Source organism: Harpia harpyja, chromosome 3, assembly GCF_026419915.1.
Source record: "Harpia harpyja isolate bHarHar1 chromosome 3, bHarHar1 primary haplotype, whole genome shotgun sequence".
Taxonomy (NCBI): domain Eukaryota; kingdom Metazoa; phylum Chordata; class Aves; order Accipitriformes; family Accipitridae; genus Harpia; species Harpia harpyja.
This window is the reverse complement of record NC_068942.1, coordinates 6781726-6798897: the sequence shown is the minus strand read 5'-3', so window position 1 is coordinate 6798897 and position 17172 is coordinate 6781726. Positions and strand designations below refer to the sequence as shown.

General features: G+C 36.3%; 1 protein-coding gene across 2 annotated transcripts in view; it reads right to left on the bottom strand.

The window, feature by feature from the left end:
* SLC16A10 (solute carrier family 16 member 10) overlaps nucleotides 1-17172 on the bottom strand; it is a 93137-nt gene that overhangs the window by 44602 nt on the left and 31363 nt on the right. For both annotated transcript variants that reach the window (XM_052781281.1, XM_052781280.1), the window contains exons 2-3: nucleotides 3909-4053; nucleotides 81-519 (exon numbers count right to left, since the gene is read on the bottom strand). In XM_052781281.1, the coding sequence (XP_052637241.1) occupies nucleotides 81-519; nucleotides 3909-4053 (584 nt within the window). The remainder of the gene's footprint in view (nucleotides 1-80; nucleotides 520-3908; nucleotides 4054-17172) is intronic.

Genomic DNA, 17172 nt, shown 5'->3' with positions numbered 1-17172 from the left:
CTTAGTCCGTTACACAAAGGGAAATAGCTGTACATCAAATACATTAAATACATCATATGTAGGAAGGAATGTGCACTTACCAAGTGAACATAAGGCACAAAGTATCCAAAAAGCGCAGCTGGGATCCCAAAAGCCCAGATTCGGTAACTAAGAACTTTGAACACAGAGAAATTGCAAATTTTTTTTTCAGGAGGAAATCTGAACTTTCCCTTCTTTCCTGCCTCCTTGTCTTTGGCATTGGAAACAAGGGGTTTGTACGTAAAGCCAGCCAGGAACAGAATAAACAGAAGTATGCACAGGACCCGCAAGGTGTTGTATAGGCCAACAGAATCAATCAAAACTCTCAAGAGGAAGGGCAGTGACACGGTGAACAAGCTGCTGCCTGCAGTGACAATGCCATTCACTAGTCCAAGACGTTTCTTGAAATAGTGCCCAAGGATGACCAAGGATGGCTGGTACGCAAATGAGCAGCCACAGGCAAATAAGACTCCGTAGGTGAAATACAGAGGTTCAATGGTGCTATATCAAAAGAAGAAAGAAAAAATCATTAGTGTTTTGTACAACACTGTATGCTCACATTCACCTACCACATGCAAGACAGTTTTTCAATGAACTGACATATTTACAGAAGTGAGTTAAGAGTTAGTATGCACTTATAGTTGAAATACGCTGTGCCAGCTTAATTCAGCAATTACACTATTTTCTACCACTGAAAGTTTCATAGAAGTCACTGAACAGGTAAAAAAGCAAAATTATATTTAAGTATAATTACACCAAATAGTCTGACTAAAAGACAGTTTTAAAAGTCATTGTTAAGGTGAATTAGCCAAACATAAGTTCAACCACTGCTAGGTTTTTGGTTTCTTCTTTTCCAGAGAAAATTATATTGTTTAGATTTATACATTTCTTCACTGTGCTACCAGTTCAAACGTAATACTGAGCACTCCTCATGAACCCAGAAAAATCAAGTATTTATAGTTTATTATGAAAATACAATAGCAGAAGTAGTAAACATCATTAAGAATGAAAAATAAAACAAAAATACTGTCAAATTTTGGCAGTACAATACATTATAAGCAAATTATAGACTTTTTAGGTTGTTGGGGGTTTTTTTAGACAAATAATCTCCTTTTTATTAAATATTCTAAATTCAGTGCTTTGATCCAGATATTAGATATGCTAAGAAATAAATAGGAAAAAAGATTAATAAAGAATGAAACTTTTCAGCCCATATTAAGTAGGATCTTCACAAGGTTCTCCAACATTACCATCTACTAGACAACTGAAATGAAGCAGAGCCATTGTATTAGATCACAGGCAGACATGGGACATTAAAAGATACTTGTGCAAGAAATCTTAACAGTATAAAGTAACAGTGTTAGTATAATTAATTAAGTATTAATAAGTCAAAGCAAATATTTTCAACATTCAGATGAAGGAGGCAATGTGTGAGAAATGTTTTTATAGAAGATGTGAGGTTTCAATGAACCATGGGCTCTTTTCTATCAGCTAACACCTGCTTTTAAAGCAGTTATAGAAAACCATTTAACCTGTTAGCCAGTATATTAACTTTTTTTTAAGGAGTATGAATGCTTTATGCAGTGCTTTTCATCGTATCGTAGGATGTAACCTGCCAGCATCCTTCTGCATCAAAATATACTCCGCAAGCTTCCCATGGAATTAGAGAAATTCTTAGAAAATAGTATTTGACCAACAAAGGTGTGACAACAGGAACTCTGGTTTTGTGTATTATTGTGAAAAAGAATATTTGTGTAACATAATATTGTTGCTTTCTACATTAAACTATCAATTCCTAAAACTGATTATACACAAGCTAAGCCAGCAGAAACAACATAAGGGGAAAGACTGATTACCTTTATCAACGGAAAATAACCAGGAAAAATAAAAACAGAAGTTATAAAATGAGAGGAAGAACATAATACAGTAAGGACAGAGAAATTCTACTTCCATCTCTAGATTCATTCAAAGACTTTGCAGCATGACATACATAGTAGAATATTTTCCTGCATTACAAATACTCTTACATCTCAGCTTCCTAAGAGATAAAATTTATATTAAGAAATCAGTACGTAACAAAAGCAGTAAATCATATTTACATCTACCTACTGTACAATATTTTACTTTTAGAACATTGACTTCTATATCTGAACTACACTCCCTCGATTAACTGAAACATCATAGGCATAAATCATTTAGTGTAAGTAACATAACGAAAGACCAAGATTGCACATTAACATGGCGTGTACTCTAACAAGAATTCACCTCTCCTCTCAAAGTGCTCCTCAAATTCTAAAACAAAACTCAAATAAGCTAAAATATTTTATAAAACCTTTACAAATTAACTTCCTTTCACATGCCTCTTCTGTGCCCTTGTTCCATTGGATATCACGGAAAACACAAGGATGATAGTATTTTGTTCAAAGGAAAAAGACACCTTTCCTTTATCAAGGAGTTTAATTATAATAACAAGACTGTTTAGTATTCATCACTTACACTACTGGGAAGCAAGGAAGAAGACAGACTTCCAAGATGCATTTAGTTTTTACCTCACCTGTGGTAACAAGCCTCTTTAAACATATCAGGAAGTGGAATTTTTGTTTGTTTGCTTTAATAAAATGAACTAAGCAAATATTTGCACTTGTATAAACCAAAAAATAAAGTAAAAATCAGAAACTTGCTCAAGTAAAAAGAAAACAAAGCTTCCTTTTTCCCATAAATGTAAATTATTCCAAGAATAAATATAAACACTAGTCTCAGTACCTAAGACAGAACTATTTATCTTCTCTTCCTGTAAATTTGTGGATATGTTTTCACATTAGGGGACATATGCCCAAACTAGACATATTAGCTCAGGCATAGCGCCACACAGCATGGATATTCATCCATCCAGATCACAGCCAGCTCACATCTATCTGGTTCAGAGTACAGGCATAGAAAACATTTTCACAAGCCTGTCTGTATAGATGTATTTTCATCTATGTAGGAAACTTCTGAATTTTGGTTTTGATTGTTCCTGTACTTATTCTGCTAAGGGTGGGGAAAAAAAAGCAGACAGAACTAGAGGTAACTGTCACTTATTTTCCTGCTACTTATTACCCTATCTTCACTAACCAATTTCTGCTGATGACTAGAATAAGTAAATTTCCTGTTTCCTCATCTTCTATTGGGCATGTCCAACAGATCAGCCGCTCTTGAACTTCTTAGGATTTATTCTGCAAAAGTTACAGAAATGTACAAAATGAAGTGTAATCTGGAGGAAGAAAAACACTCAACTACTGTTCAAGTTTTTTTCAATAACACAAGAAAGAACTGAGATTTTCTTAATAAAGCCAATAAGCCCTAAGCACATGTCAGTATACAAAGGTTTTCAGTATCTGTGTTTGGCAATCAGACCAGTAAGAACAGAAGACATCAAATTTTACTAGAACATTAACACCTTCCTGGAGGTCCTACTGCATATTTATCAACATTAAAACAGTGATTTAAAAGCAAATTGAGGGGGGAAGACAAAAACAATGTTTAGGTACCTGCTAACACACAGCATACATCAAGCAAGCGTACAAGTTTATCCAGGACAATGCTGTTGATCTCATAACCTTAGTCTTGCTGTTAATACATGTATATGTAGTGGTTCATGTTAAACAGGGACTGCTGTTATAAGGTTATATGATATTTTTAAAATTACTTCTGAAGTTGAAAGTACCCACTTGGAGTTTTCACAAGTCATAGTTAGAAAGACAAAAACAAATAAAAAAAGATTTCTACTCTAACAGATAATATAAAGTAGCACTGCTTGCTCCTTCATATTCTGTTGATAGGATCAGCATTACCTCTACACTGTAAGATTGATAAAGTACTTTGAATGTAAAGAAAATAATTTTTTTTACCTTACAAAAGAACTTGAAAGGAGTCCAACAAACCCTACTGCAGGTCCAATAACAGCTACTTTTCGACAACCAAACAGGTCTGTGAATATGCTGACTATTGGAGAACAGAAGAAGACCATCCCCATAGAAAGAGAGCTCACCCATGCTGCAAAATAGAAGATGACAGCATTTTAGAAGACCAAGTGATTTAAGCTATCAGCTAGCATTTGTTTTAGTTCAGCAACATAAAATCTTAGATAAAAGCTGGGTAACAATTATTTAAATATTTTTAAAATAGTTACCCACATTTTTAAATATATTTACCTAACATGGTAAAAATACCATGACCAATTTACAAAATCAACTAATTTTGACTTTATCAGCTCAAGGAATGCAATTAGCTACAAAAGTTATTATTACTTTTACCTTTTTGGGGGTTTTTTTGTTGTTTTGTTTTGTTTTTTTTTAAACACAATTATTCCTCCAGTAACTAAGCTAGTATTCAAACTGATAACTAGGCCATTAAAGATACCTTTGAGGCTCCATACCCATTCTGACATCAATTAGCACATTTCACTTGATTTAATTCTAGAGTTTAATGACTTCAAACAGCTAGGTTTGCTAAAACAATTAACAAATTTTTAAGGTAATTACATAGATATAGATCATACTGAATATTAATAATGATTAAATGAACAATAGGCTTTTACACCATAATATACCCATTAGGAATATTTACTTTAAACTAAATGAACTTGAGCTAGTACAACCATTTCCATACATAACAGAAAAAGTGTCACTACATCTGATACTGCTCCAGCTTTACAGACATAGTTAAAATGTACTTTGCTTACAAATAAGTCTTTAGATCATTAAGATTCAGTTCAGGTGAGTACACTAAAGTTTCAGCCACAAGTGTGTTTTTTATTCCAAGTGTACCAAAAATACCTTCAAGTAACTTAGGTAGAAGAGAATTTGATTAATTTTTAAAGTCAACTTTGTGCTTCACTTCATACAGGTGTTCAGAACCACATCTTTTACCTGCTATCATCTAATTGTTCTTTCAAACATGCATGCATTACTGATGTTACACCCAACAGTTCTCCCAGCACATAAAGGTAAATCAAGCTGCTGTAGCATAATAGTTACAACAAATATAGTCAGGTGAGTAAGTGTCCCCATCTATTTGGAAAAACAATTGGCCTAAACGGGTAGTGGAAAAAGCTGCTGATGCAAGATGCATTGGAAAAAATGTTTTAATTGTACAGAAGATGAAAAAACTCTTTCAACCTGGAATGGATTTAAATCTGTGTAACTGGAATTGTTTAGAATATCTTTCCTAAAGAGACAGTTAGATAAACACTTGTGACTCAGTGATAAGGGCAAATAAAATTACCTGAAAAAAAAAATATATATATAATCAAGAGACCTAACGAAGAATATTTATCAGTATATCTACCAATACCAAGACTTAGAAGTAGTGCTGTTAAAACGCCAGTGAGCCCTACACATTGATGGAAGACCCCATTGTGCAAGGCACTAAAGAAGACAAAGCCAAACACACAAACAAAAAAATTGTTTCTTCAAAGAGCTTACAATGTAAATGAAAGACAAAAGAGAACAGATGGCTAGAGAAAAACAGAAACAAGAGTACAAGGAATAAACCCTTTATTTTAGGGCAAACAATGATCTCAATGAACCATGACCTAACTGTTGGGGGGGGGGCGCCTGTTACTGGGGTTTTTTGAGCATGTTATAAATATGATGGAGTTTCAAGGTGCTGAAGAATCTGAAGAAGAGTGAAGTACTTTCATGGGTATTTGCTGCATTTCCTGGGTGTGACTAACCCAGACAAGATAGTCCTGCCATCCTTGCACTTCTGCAGTAGAAACATGAGCTCTATGAAAGGAGAGCACAAATGACTGGGAAGAACAAGGCCCCTGTGATGCTGACTGAAAGGCAAAGATGAAATTCAGGCAAACACGAAATTTATGGAAAGTCTGTCCTTTCTCTTCCTCTGCAGTTAAGGAGGGCTCAAATGCACCTTGGGTGTGGCAAGAGATAACTTTGAGATCTGTCCCATTTTACAGCCCAGATGGCTCCTAATGTTGCAAGACAACATTATACCAACTACAATTTGTAAGCAGGAATCAGAGGGAGTAAATGCTCTCATACAGCCTGGAGACCAGCCAGTTGCAAATCTTCTTAGAAGTCCAACTTCTACAAGACTCACATCTTTTTACTTACCTTTCCCAGAGTGAGCTGTATAGAGCCTGCAAAGGAAACTGCAGACACTAAGAGGTAAAATGCCCATGGCTTCCTGTCACCCCCCCAAATAAATGGTAGCTCCACCACCATGAACAGTCCTCAGCATCTCTGCATGACTTGCAGGGGAGCACTAGGAATCACAGAGTACCTGTGACACCCGGGGGATCTACAAGGCCAAGAGAAAAGGCAGCTGAATCTTGAGAAAGGGACATTACAAGACTCACTGTCATCAGATTGACGGTGGTACGAAGGTACCAATGCATGGTTTAACCTCCTGCCAGCCTTCTTGCCTAGGTGTGACAAGACACAAAGGCAACTGTGGCACTAGAGAAGACCACCAGAGACTACTGGTTATGAGAATCCAATCTCACATGGACAGGTACATGCACCCCATTCATGGAGACAAACTGGTAAAGACACTGGGCAACTGAAACAGACTAAGTAGCTTGCATAAAGTCACAGACCAAATTACTTCAGAGTCACAGATACAACTCCAGCAGTCCTAGTTTCCAGTTAACACAGGCTGTGATTCAACTAATCTTCTCCTTAGTGAAATCAAATACTTTACTTTTTAATGGCTTATACAGCTAATTAAATAATTGGAATATAAGAGCCTGAAGTGAAAACGTTCAGCTCAAATCACATTCAGTTAACAACATGCTGACTTTGTATCTTCATGCTTCCAGGTACTAATGAAAGAAATATGCCTTTCTTATCACTTGTTTCTCTCTTCTTTTTGTTACAGCAAAGCCTAAAAAAGAAAGGTTCCCACTGATTTTCAACACAACAGACAGTTAAGGGGAAAGACAACAGTCTTATCTGAAGTGTTTCAGAATAGCACTGCATTAAACTGCAGAAATGGGAGCCCATGCTCTACCACTTATCTACCTAATGGAAACTGGAGCCCTTTAAATTACAACTTTAAGTTAATATGAGGCTCTTGTGTCCTACGGAAATGTAACTTAGAGATGTTGTTGGCATGTCTTGTATGGACAGCTTTATTTAATGAAAAGAATGTTCTTGAAGCTTAACTTCACATGTATGCATAGCTCAAGAAAATTTACTGTATTCATCCTTTATGAAGAAACCTAGCACCAAAAAGAATTAAGATCTACTCAAAACAGCACATGTGTAAATCGTTAATTACCTTAAGGCAAATAATTCTTGCTGCAATACCTTGATCCTATGAAGAAACTGATGGCTATAAAATATACTCAATAGACCCAAGTAATTTTCAGTTTCATAGAATCATAGAATCATTTCGGTTGGAAAAGACCTTCAAGATCATCGAGTCCAACCATTAACCATGCCCCCTAAACCATGCCCTGGAGTACCCTGTCCACTCGCTTTTTGAATACCTCCAGGGATGGTGACTCAACCACTTCCCTGGGCAGCCGTTCCAATGTTTGACAACCCTCTCAGTAAAAAAATTTTTCCTAATATCAAACCTAAATCTCCCTTGCCTCAACTTGAGGCCATTTCCTCTTGTCCTATCTCCAGACACCTGACAGAAGAGACCAACACCCTCCTCACTACAACCCCCTGAATATGAGCCAGCAGTGTGCCCAGGTGGCCAAGGCGGCCAACGGCATCCTGGCCTGTATCAGGAACAGTGTGGCCAGCAGGAGCAGGGAGGTGGTTGTTCCCCTGTACTGGGCACTGGTGAGGCCGCACCTCGAGTCCTGTGTTCAGTTTTGGGCCCCTTGCTGCAGGAAAGACATTGAGCTGCTGGAGCGTGTCCAGAGAAGGGCAACCAAGTTGGTGAGGGGCCTTGAGCACAAGTCTTATGAGGAGCGGCTGAGGGATCTGGGGTTGTTCAGTCTAGAAAAGAGGAGGCTGAGGGGAGACCTTATCACTCTCTACAACTACCACTTTGCTCAAGCAAGTTTTGAAGCACTCTTACACTTTTTCACTCAGTATGAAACAGGTACAATGACTTAACTTCTTTTTAAAAACGTGGAAGACACAACCACTGTCCCAAATAAGTAATATGAGAAATTACAAATGCAGCTTGCCAGAATAATGAGAGCTCTCTAGAGCAGTCATTACATTTTAATTAAAACATTTCTCCTCCAGGCCATTGGCCGGTTTCCTGGCCACAAGCTGGCTATATTCCAGAGCTGCTAATTCAGATACTAATACAGCACCTAATTGCTACATATAGCTGCATTCATATTCATACACAAAACATTTTGATTGCCATAGAAGAAAAGCTATTCCTACTTTAAGGACTTAAACCTTCCTTAAGGCCCTAGAAGGTAAGAATTAACTCCTCAAAACATGTAATTGCAGAATAACCAATTGCCAAGCTTTCCTAGAAGATGGAAAAGAAGTTATCCTTAAAATTAAAATATCATACCAGAGAGCCTATTGGTAGTATCTACACTGAAAAGTCTGTTTCTGTGCCACTGAAGCACATAATAGATTAAAAACAACCCAAATTTTATTATAACTAGAATTATTCTGAAGTGAAGTCACAGCTACATGTTCTTTTCTTATCAGTTCACTACAAATGTGCGTACTTCAGCTATAATCTATGTTCTCATATTTCTTTAATTATTTCTCTGTTCAAAAGTCTATAGCAATGAAACTATACCACATAATCCACAAATATGCTGCTGTTTTACCATGAGTTTTTAAAAATCAGCTTTATTTTAAATAGTGTCTTTTGTCTTCAGCTATAAATACAGTATCTTATATCTGAGCATTCACAAAATCATTCCTATTGTCACAGCTAGATTATGTAATCATAGTTTGATAGATAAATATGTAACCAAGCTGTTAAATGTTTTAGTTCATTCTTTAGACTCAAGCACTAGGACTTACGAGACAACAGAAAAGAAAGCATTAATACCATATCGCATTGGAATGCTTTATTGTACATAAATTTAAATAAAGGCTACTCATCCATAGCATTCCTCTTCACAATCAAGATTTTTCTATGCATTACAATAAGAATCTTATCAGTTTTATCCTCACAAGTGTCTTTCAAGTGGTTGGCTTAACACAGTAATAACACCCTTCATTCTTTAATGAACTTCAAGAATTTTTTTAATATCTTCCCTGAGATTTTTCTGGTTGAGACAGGGAACAAAAAGCTACTGTCTGGAAGACAAGTGATATGAGGCAAGTGAAGAGAAGAATATTTAAATTGAGGATTCAAAATTGACTCAGAAATATTTTGTTGCCCCACATTAAAAAAAAAAATCAGATATCTGTGTTTGTGTAGCTCGTACAGCAAACCAAGACAGCAGTATAATTACAGTTCACTGGATAGGTTGCAGAATAATCTACACATACTAAGAAGCACAGACTGTGGAAAGCCAGAGCAAGCTTCCTACATTTAATATAACAGATTCTCATGTGCAAAGACCTATAGCTACACTGGTTTTGAGCACTTGCAAAACAGACTGGCCAACCATCCCCTAAACCAGTACCTCTGCTCACTGTCAGATATCCTTCCTAAAAATCAGTTCTCCCACCATCTCATTATATAACCAGTACAGTAGTTCAGGCCATACTACACAGCTAATACTTTTAAGTACAAACTATAATGATGCAGATAATGAGAAATTCTTGTGTTAACTCATAATGAACAGAAAGTACAGAATCAGAGACAAACTGCTTTGGAGTCAAATCATTTATTGCTCCATTTATAAGCTGGAAATAATACTTCTCTCACACCGAAAGTATGTGAAATGCTTGTTGTTTTGTGGAAAGTACTGTACAAAGCAGATTTCTAAGAAATACATTTTTTTAAATGTGTAAAATAAACAATATAGGACAAGTTATTTGAATGGCAGATGTTTAAAAATGTTTTACTGTCTCACACTGAAAAGGTTTGTGCAGAAGTAACCTATTACAATAAGTTTATAATGCAGAGTTAATGCAATTGCTTAAATAATGGCTCAGCTTCAATATTTAGCAGGGCTCTCCTTGTGTTTTATAAAAATACTTGACAAAGTTTACAATATGAAAATTTTCATGCTTCCATTAAGTTATTAATTATGATTTATGCAAGAATAAGGAAGCCTGTATGTACTCTCCCAGCCACAAACCAGTAACAGCTGAGGGACTTCAAGCCAGGGATTTTTGGGGGGTTTTCCTACTAAAATTTGGACAATCCTTTTTTTTTTTTCCCTCCAGTGTATTATCAATATTCTGGTGATTTCTTCTCCGTGAACTGCCATCCTCTCCTGCAACACTTACACATTTTCAGCATCCACAACATCTTACAGCAAACTACTCCATAACTTAACTATGGGCTGTGTGAAACACCTCCACTTCTATTACAGCCATTTACATACAAGGATATTTTCCTCAGCAAAGCAGAAGATTGGCTTCCATAAGATTTTTTTATGAGTGTAGCTCAGGAACTTGAGATCCTGTTTGGAGGAAACAGAAGTGGCTGTTCAAAGTTATTTCTGGAGATAATTTGCTCGTCTCCAGCTAGTATTAATAATTCCTTGCCTACATAATCACATTTACGTGACATTTACTTTTAAGAACAAAAGAATTGCAATACTGTGCAGATCAAAGACTGATGTAGCCCAGTATCCTGTTTCTGACCACCACAAAATACTCAAAGAACATTTGAAAAAGGGCTAGCATCCTGCAATACTTTCTCCCTGGCTATGTCCTCCCAACATCCAGCAATAAGCAGCTTAGAAACCTCCTAAGCAGAAAGTCGCATTTAACCATTCAAGAACATTTAGTTCCATCAATATTACTTTGGCTTCACTGCATTTTACTGTAAACAGAACATGCTCAGACACCAACAACACATAAAAAATAAATTCCCCTTTGTTTTGAACATGCTCGTACTCTTAATTCCTCTGCTGTAAGAAATATGAACTAATCATCCCTGCTAAACTTCCTCTTGCAACCTATGATTTTATAGGCCTTTATCAGATCTGTTCATACTAGTTTCTTCTCCAAAATGAAGAATCTTTTTGACTTAGTCTTTGTATAGAAGATATACTTTTCCCTCTTCCCCCTTTACATAGAGCCTAATTGTATTATACTGTTTCTGAGACAGGGTACTCAGAACTGCATACAGTATTTAATATGGGACAAACAATAAGTTTCTGTGCTAACATAAACTTTTTTTTTCATTCTCTATCTCCTAATTATCTTTTTTTTTTTGTTAAAGTATTGCAATGGCTTCAGAGTAAAGATGTTTAGAAAGTTATCCATGACCTTATTTTCCTCCTAATGGTAACGACTGATGTAGAGGCCATTTTATTTTTTTCAGCATGTATTTGGTTTATATTTCTCCCCACTAGACACATATGTACACTGAATTTAGCCTGCCATATTAATCTCTCAGCAATAACACAAGAACCCAGCAAGTCTTAACAGCCACCAACATGCTCATGTATGAGGACAGGCTATAAAGTTTGAATTTGTTCAGCCTGCAGATGAGAAGACCAGCAGCTCAAAAGTAATTTAAGTAGTGCCTCCAGATACCTAACGGGTGATTATTACAGAATATAAAGCTAGTCTCTTTTCAGTGGTGCACAGTGACAGGACAAAAAACTACTGAAACTGCAATAAAGGACATTCCAAGTGGATGTTATAAAACAATTTTTTACCATGAAGGTAGTCAAACACCAGAATGCGTGGTCCAGAAAAGCTGTGGAATTTCCATCCTTGGGTATATGGAAAACATGACAAGGCTGTGAACAACCTGATATAACTCAGAAGCTCAATGTATTTTTTTTAACTTGGCCCTGCTGAGTGAGGGGTGTCAGACCAGATAACCAGAGTCTCTTCCAAACTCAAGTTTTTTTATGGAAGAATACTGTTCTAAACCCCTGCTTCTTGAAAAACTAGATTCTGAAGATCATGTTAAACCTTAGCAGTTCTTCAGAAGAAAAAATTTAGGTTAGCAATATTAGGCCAACCACCAATGACTTCAATCTTAGATGTAAAAATTCCTTCAGGTAACAGAAAAAAAAAAACCTAGAACTAAGCCATAAGATTAAAACCCTTTTTTTTTCCCCCCCTTCACAAATGGGAAGGAGTGGAGGGTACCTTGAATTCTAAGCCAAAGAGATCTTTACAAGTAGATCTCATGAAACCTATTGTTAGCATTATAAATGTAGCTTCATTGCTTAGAACTGCTCTATTTCCCTCCTACTGATGCACTTTTTCCATCAATATTGTTTTATTCTTGTTTCCTGTGCCCAGAAGCACAGGGTTACCCTTTGCCTAAGGCAGTCCAGATACATCATCTTTCATCCATTATCTGTTTTTCTTTCTCCACAGAAAAGCTACTAATTTCCAAAAGAGAATTGTTCCAACAGATGTTAGGCAACCAAGAGAGCAACAGAACCATTAGACCCAGCAAGTGTCAGAATATCCTCCCATGTCCAGAAAGCCTCTGTAGGTCACCCTCCTGGAAATTGCCAACCCTATTTTTATCCAACTTATCACTACCCAAAGACAATGTCAAATGCCTTGTGCTACATGCCTTCCTTACACATGCCTGTGAAAATTCAGACTGCTCAGTAACTTCTCATGAATTCTGAGGAATTTCATTAGTTGTGGGTGCAAAAGGGAGAGCAACTGAATTTCCACATCGCTGTTCCCATTACTGAGAAATCCACAATCACAGAACAGTATGTCAGTAGAAAAGGAAAGCAGACATTGAAATGCATGTATTGACGCATTTAGAATTCCTACTGTCAAAAAGTGCACTGCTTGTTCTACTCAAAAGAGATCTGCTGATCCCATTAGAGAAAGTATACGTTTAAGGACTAAAAATAAATTTATGACATAATGCTGCCACAGGAAGTATCCTATATTCTGAACTCAGGTTACATGACTACAGCTTTCGGTTTGCTTACTTTCAAGTGTCTAGTCTGCAGATGTCTGAGCTAGGCTCTCCCTTAAAGCAATACTATCCAAAAAAAAAACCAAACAAAAAATTAAGCCCCAATTTAAATAAAAATTCTAAAAATCTTTTGGGCAAAGAGGATTTAGCATAAGGAAATACCATCTCTTTTGGACACCAAAGCTATCTTGAACAGGCTTTAAGAATCAGAATTATCTACAGAGGATCTAATCAGATTTCCACAACACACTCAAAGAGATCATGGCCAATACAAAGGTTTATGAACCAGGGACTAGTAGAATTATCCAACAGGAATACAAGACATTGTTTTTTCCCCACTCTTTTTATTCTTGTCCCTGAGGAACAAGTCTTTTATTGAATAACCTTATTACTGAAAGATACTGGTAGTTATAATGAGTCAGAAACCAAGACCTATATATGACCCACTGGATCCCAGTAAAGACATCTTTGAACAGACACCCCGTTTCCAGTACCACAAGCGTGAAAGCATAAGCTCTGTTTTCAGCAGACATTAAGTCATGATCAGACATTCCGAACTAGTTTATTCTGAATGAAGAGATTGAACTCACAGATTTTATAAATAGCTGTAACATTTCCTGTGATAATGTATAGCATTCTCTTTAGTATACATACCTTGTGACAGTCCAAAATGCTACTTCAGGTTTGCATGTGCCACTTTGGCCTTGAGGCAACAAGGTGGAAAAAAGCATAAACTTGCCAATACATTGTAAAATTAGCAAAATAAGCTCATGTAGTAAGAGTAAGAAACAAAAACAACCATTGTATCAAGTCAGAACATACACTGATTTCTTCCAAGGCTTTATACACCATAAACGTTCTCTGACATGATGTGTGACAGATGAAAGACCAAGTGCCAGAAGAGATTCACATATATCCTTAATACAGTGACCTTCCCCAAGCTTGCCATTTACAAAAAAAGGACTAGTTTCACCCTCTGCCTTCATAAGTAACAACAACACAAGATCAGAATTTCTACTGAGATAAAGTGCTTGTCAGCATAAGCAGCAGGAAAACAGAAAAGTCAGAAAAATGGGTATTCATGCACTGACAAAACATCCCGTACCACTGCAGCTAGCTGATTACTTAACTACCATCTAATTTACACTCGATGTAATAACACAAGCTTAGGCAGAACTTGGGGGCTTTTTTGCTTGTTGGTTCCCCCTTTAACAAATCAACAAAACAAATAGTAATGGTGAATCCAAAGCAAGTATCATGTGAAACTGATTATGACATTTTCTTCAAACTGTAAGACACAAAATGGGAACCTGAAACAGTTAAAGAAAAAGATATGCTTAGAGGCAAACAGCTTTTACTACTAGGGAGACTGCAGATCTTCTATGTAGTTTAAAGTTAGAGGAAAATAAACAAATGCTTAAGTTAGTAAAAGCTAAAACAAAAGCTCAAAAGTTAAACCAGTGCACTGTTAGGCAAAATATTGCTGGTAGAGATTATAAGTATTAAGCCTTCAGGAACCTTTAAAGGAAAGCTGAAGTCAATCATTAACAGAAAAACACATGCATTTGGATTTCATGGCAAACTGAGCTTGACCTTTGACACTTAACAAAGTCTGAAAATGCTGTGGTAGGAAGAATAAACAAGGAACAAATCGATAAGAAATGGCTGTAACCACTTGTTTTTCCTTTTATAAGTCACACAAGAATGTTTTCTGCTGAGACAGTTTTCAAAGCACAATGTAATCACATTTTTAACTAAAGGCCTAAAAAAAATTGAATTCCAGAACTAATTTCCAGGCACATTTTTATCTTTCCTTTCCTCCCCCTCCACTCAAATTAGCACTGGCTTCTTTATTCACTTTTTTTAATTACTAAACAGTTGAACACAAAGGATCATGTTCTGTTTCGATTTAGGATCAGTGACATTCTGTGTAAGAAAGTATTAGCTATTAACTTCAAAGATGACAGCCTGATTTGCCAGAAAGGTTTAATCCTAGCTGCTCTAACAAACAACAGCTATACACATATTCCGAACATATCTGCAACCAAGCATGTCATGCAATGGTCTTCTGTTTTAGAGTTATAACATAGATTAGACCTTAAGATCCAAATTCCTAAGTTCTTAATGGAGCTACTAGTCTTCTTCCTTTCCCCCACCTCACTTGCACTGGGGCAAGACCTGCAAATCAAGGTTGCCTTTTAAATGGCACAAGCATACATTTCACTTCTACAGCATCAGAAGTCCTTGTGAGACCATGATGCAAATAAAAACAGACAAGACAACAAAATCTTAATTCACAGGTTTGGTACACTATTTCAGTTCAGGAGTGTAGTTTGCCATCAAGCAGCTCACAATCTAACCCTAACTTTTCACATGCAAAGATCCTTCTGAATCCATCAGAATTGGCTAAGAGACCCCATCACATCTCAGGAACTTAATGAGCATCCTCAGGACAGGTAACAGCACATATTCTGTGATTACATCAACATATATTCCCCTTATGTTCTATAGGGCCCTATGGAATAATAAAGCTTAATTTAGGCCTTAAATCCATATATTCAAGACTCAAAACTGTTACCTAAAAGATCTCCTAATGTTACAAATCACCATTCCCCATATCCACTCCAAAATAGTCATTAAGAGCATCACATTTACAGCTTTATAGGCAAACAAGTCCCCATTTTCAGCAAGGAACAAACTATTTACCATAAAGAAAAAAGTACACTAAGCAAACCCAAAATACTGTTACACCAAGTAAATAGAAGAACAAGCCATTTTAGGACAAATCATTTAGATGCTGTAACAGGTAAATATTTTTCAAGGTAAGACCTGATTGTTGAACTAGCATCTGCTTCAGAGAGCAAGAATGTACATTTATATAGGAACAAAAGTGTCTACTTTGAAACAGGACATTTCAATCCAAAAAACAGACAAGTATTCAGAGGCATGTGCCAGCATTTAGTATTACAAGTACAAACACTCAACTACACAGCAAAATTCTGTCTTTGCAATTGTAACATTATTTTGTGCTATAAGATATGTGGAAAGCTAAATTTGCCTTTAAAAGAAGCAATCTTAAGGTAAAGCAAGGTGACAAATAACAAGTTCAGTATGCCTACCTCAAAGAATGCTTACTTTTTTTTTCCAATATTTACGTATAAATTTATCAGTCTCATCACAAATACACTGCCCAATGGAAATACAAGTCCAAAACTGGACTATTTTTAAGTGACACTAAGAATTAAATGTTGTTTTCACAAGCTGAGAAAAGAAGGAGATTTACATGCATCATACTTTCTTTCACCCATATCTCCCATTCTTTTCCCTTCAAATACTGAAAACTTAGTAAAATAACAGGGGTACCATAAGTTTTTGCCCAGCAAACAAATGAATTAAAGTGTTGGCCCTTTCAGAGAATTAATAGGAAGAGGGAATCATTTGCATGGAAAGCTTGATAAGAGCAAATACAAGAAAAAGCACATATGACAGGGTAATTCTCTGTGTCAGCATGTGCCCTCTGTATCAGTTACACGCACGTATGACTCAGCTTGTGCCCTCTGAAACCCTTGTAACCAAGTGAACCAGCCACTCTAACTCTTGACCTTGTTCTTCTACCTCATCTTCATCCAAAATTTTCAAGTCTGCTAATATCACTTACTGGGACAATAAACTATTTCTCATTAATTTAGTGTCCAACTACTCAGGCATTTATCTTATCTATCTGATTTCCAGCAACCCACATGCCCAGGTTGCCATACATGTAGAAAACGTAATTGCTACTTTGCACACACAAAGTAATTTTGTCTTAGATATACAGCTGATAAACCCTCATGAATGTGGCTTGCTGCATATATAATATTTCACATAAGCAACTGAGATAAATCAGTCTGACAGATACAGGACATATGAACTACAGCTTGAAATACTTAACAGATGTGAAATTCACATCTGTCCCACCTAGTCTAATATCCAGTTTGCAAAAAATCAAAAGAGCTTCTACATATTTTTCTTTATTCATAATACCAACAGAATTTTGATTAGAGTCTCCTGACACTGCAAATACCACTGGTAACAGTTACAATTTAGGTGATATTTACAGTTAGTAAAAGTAGAAAAAAATTTTTAACAAAAAGCTTCCTGTTGAGCTGTTAAATCACTGGCCCCTTCTCCCAGCCATTA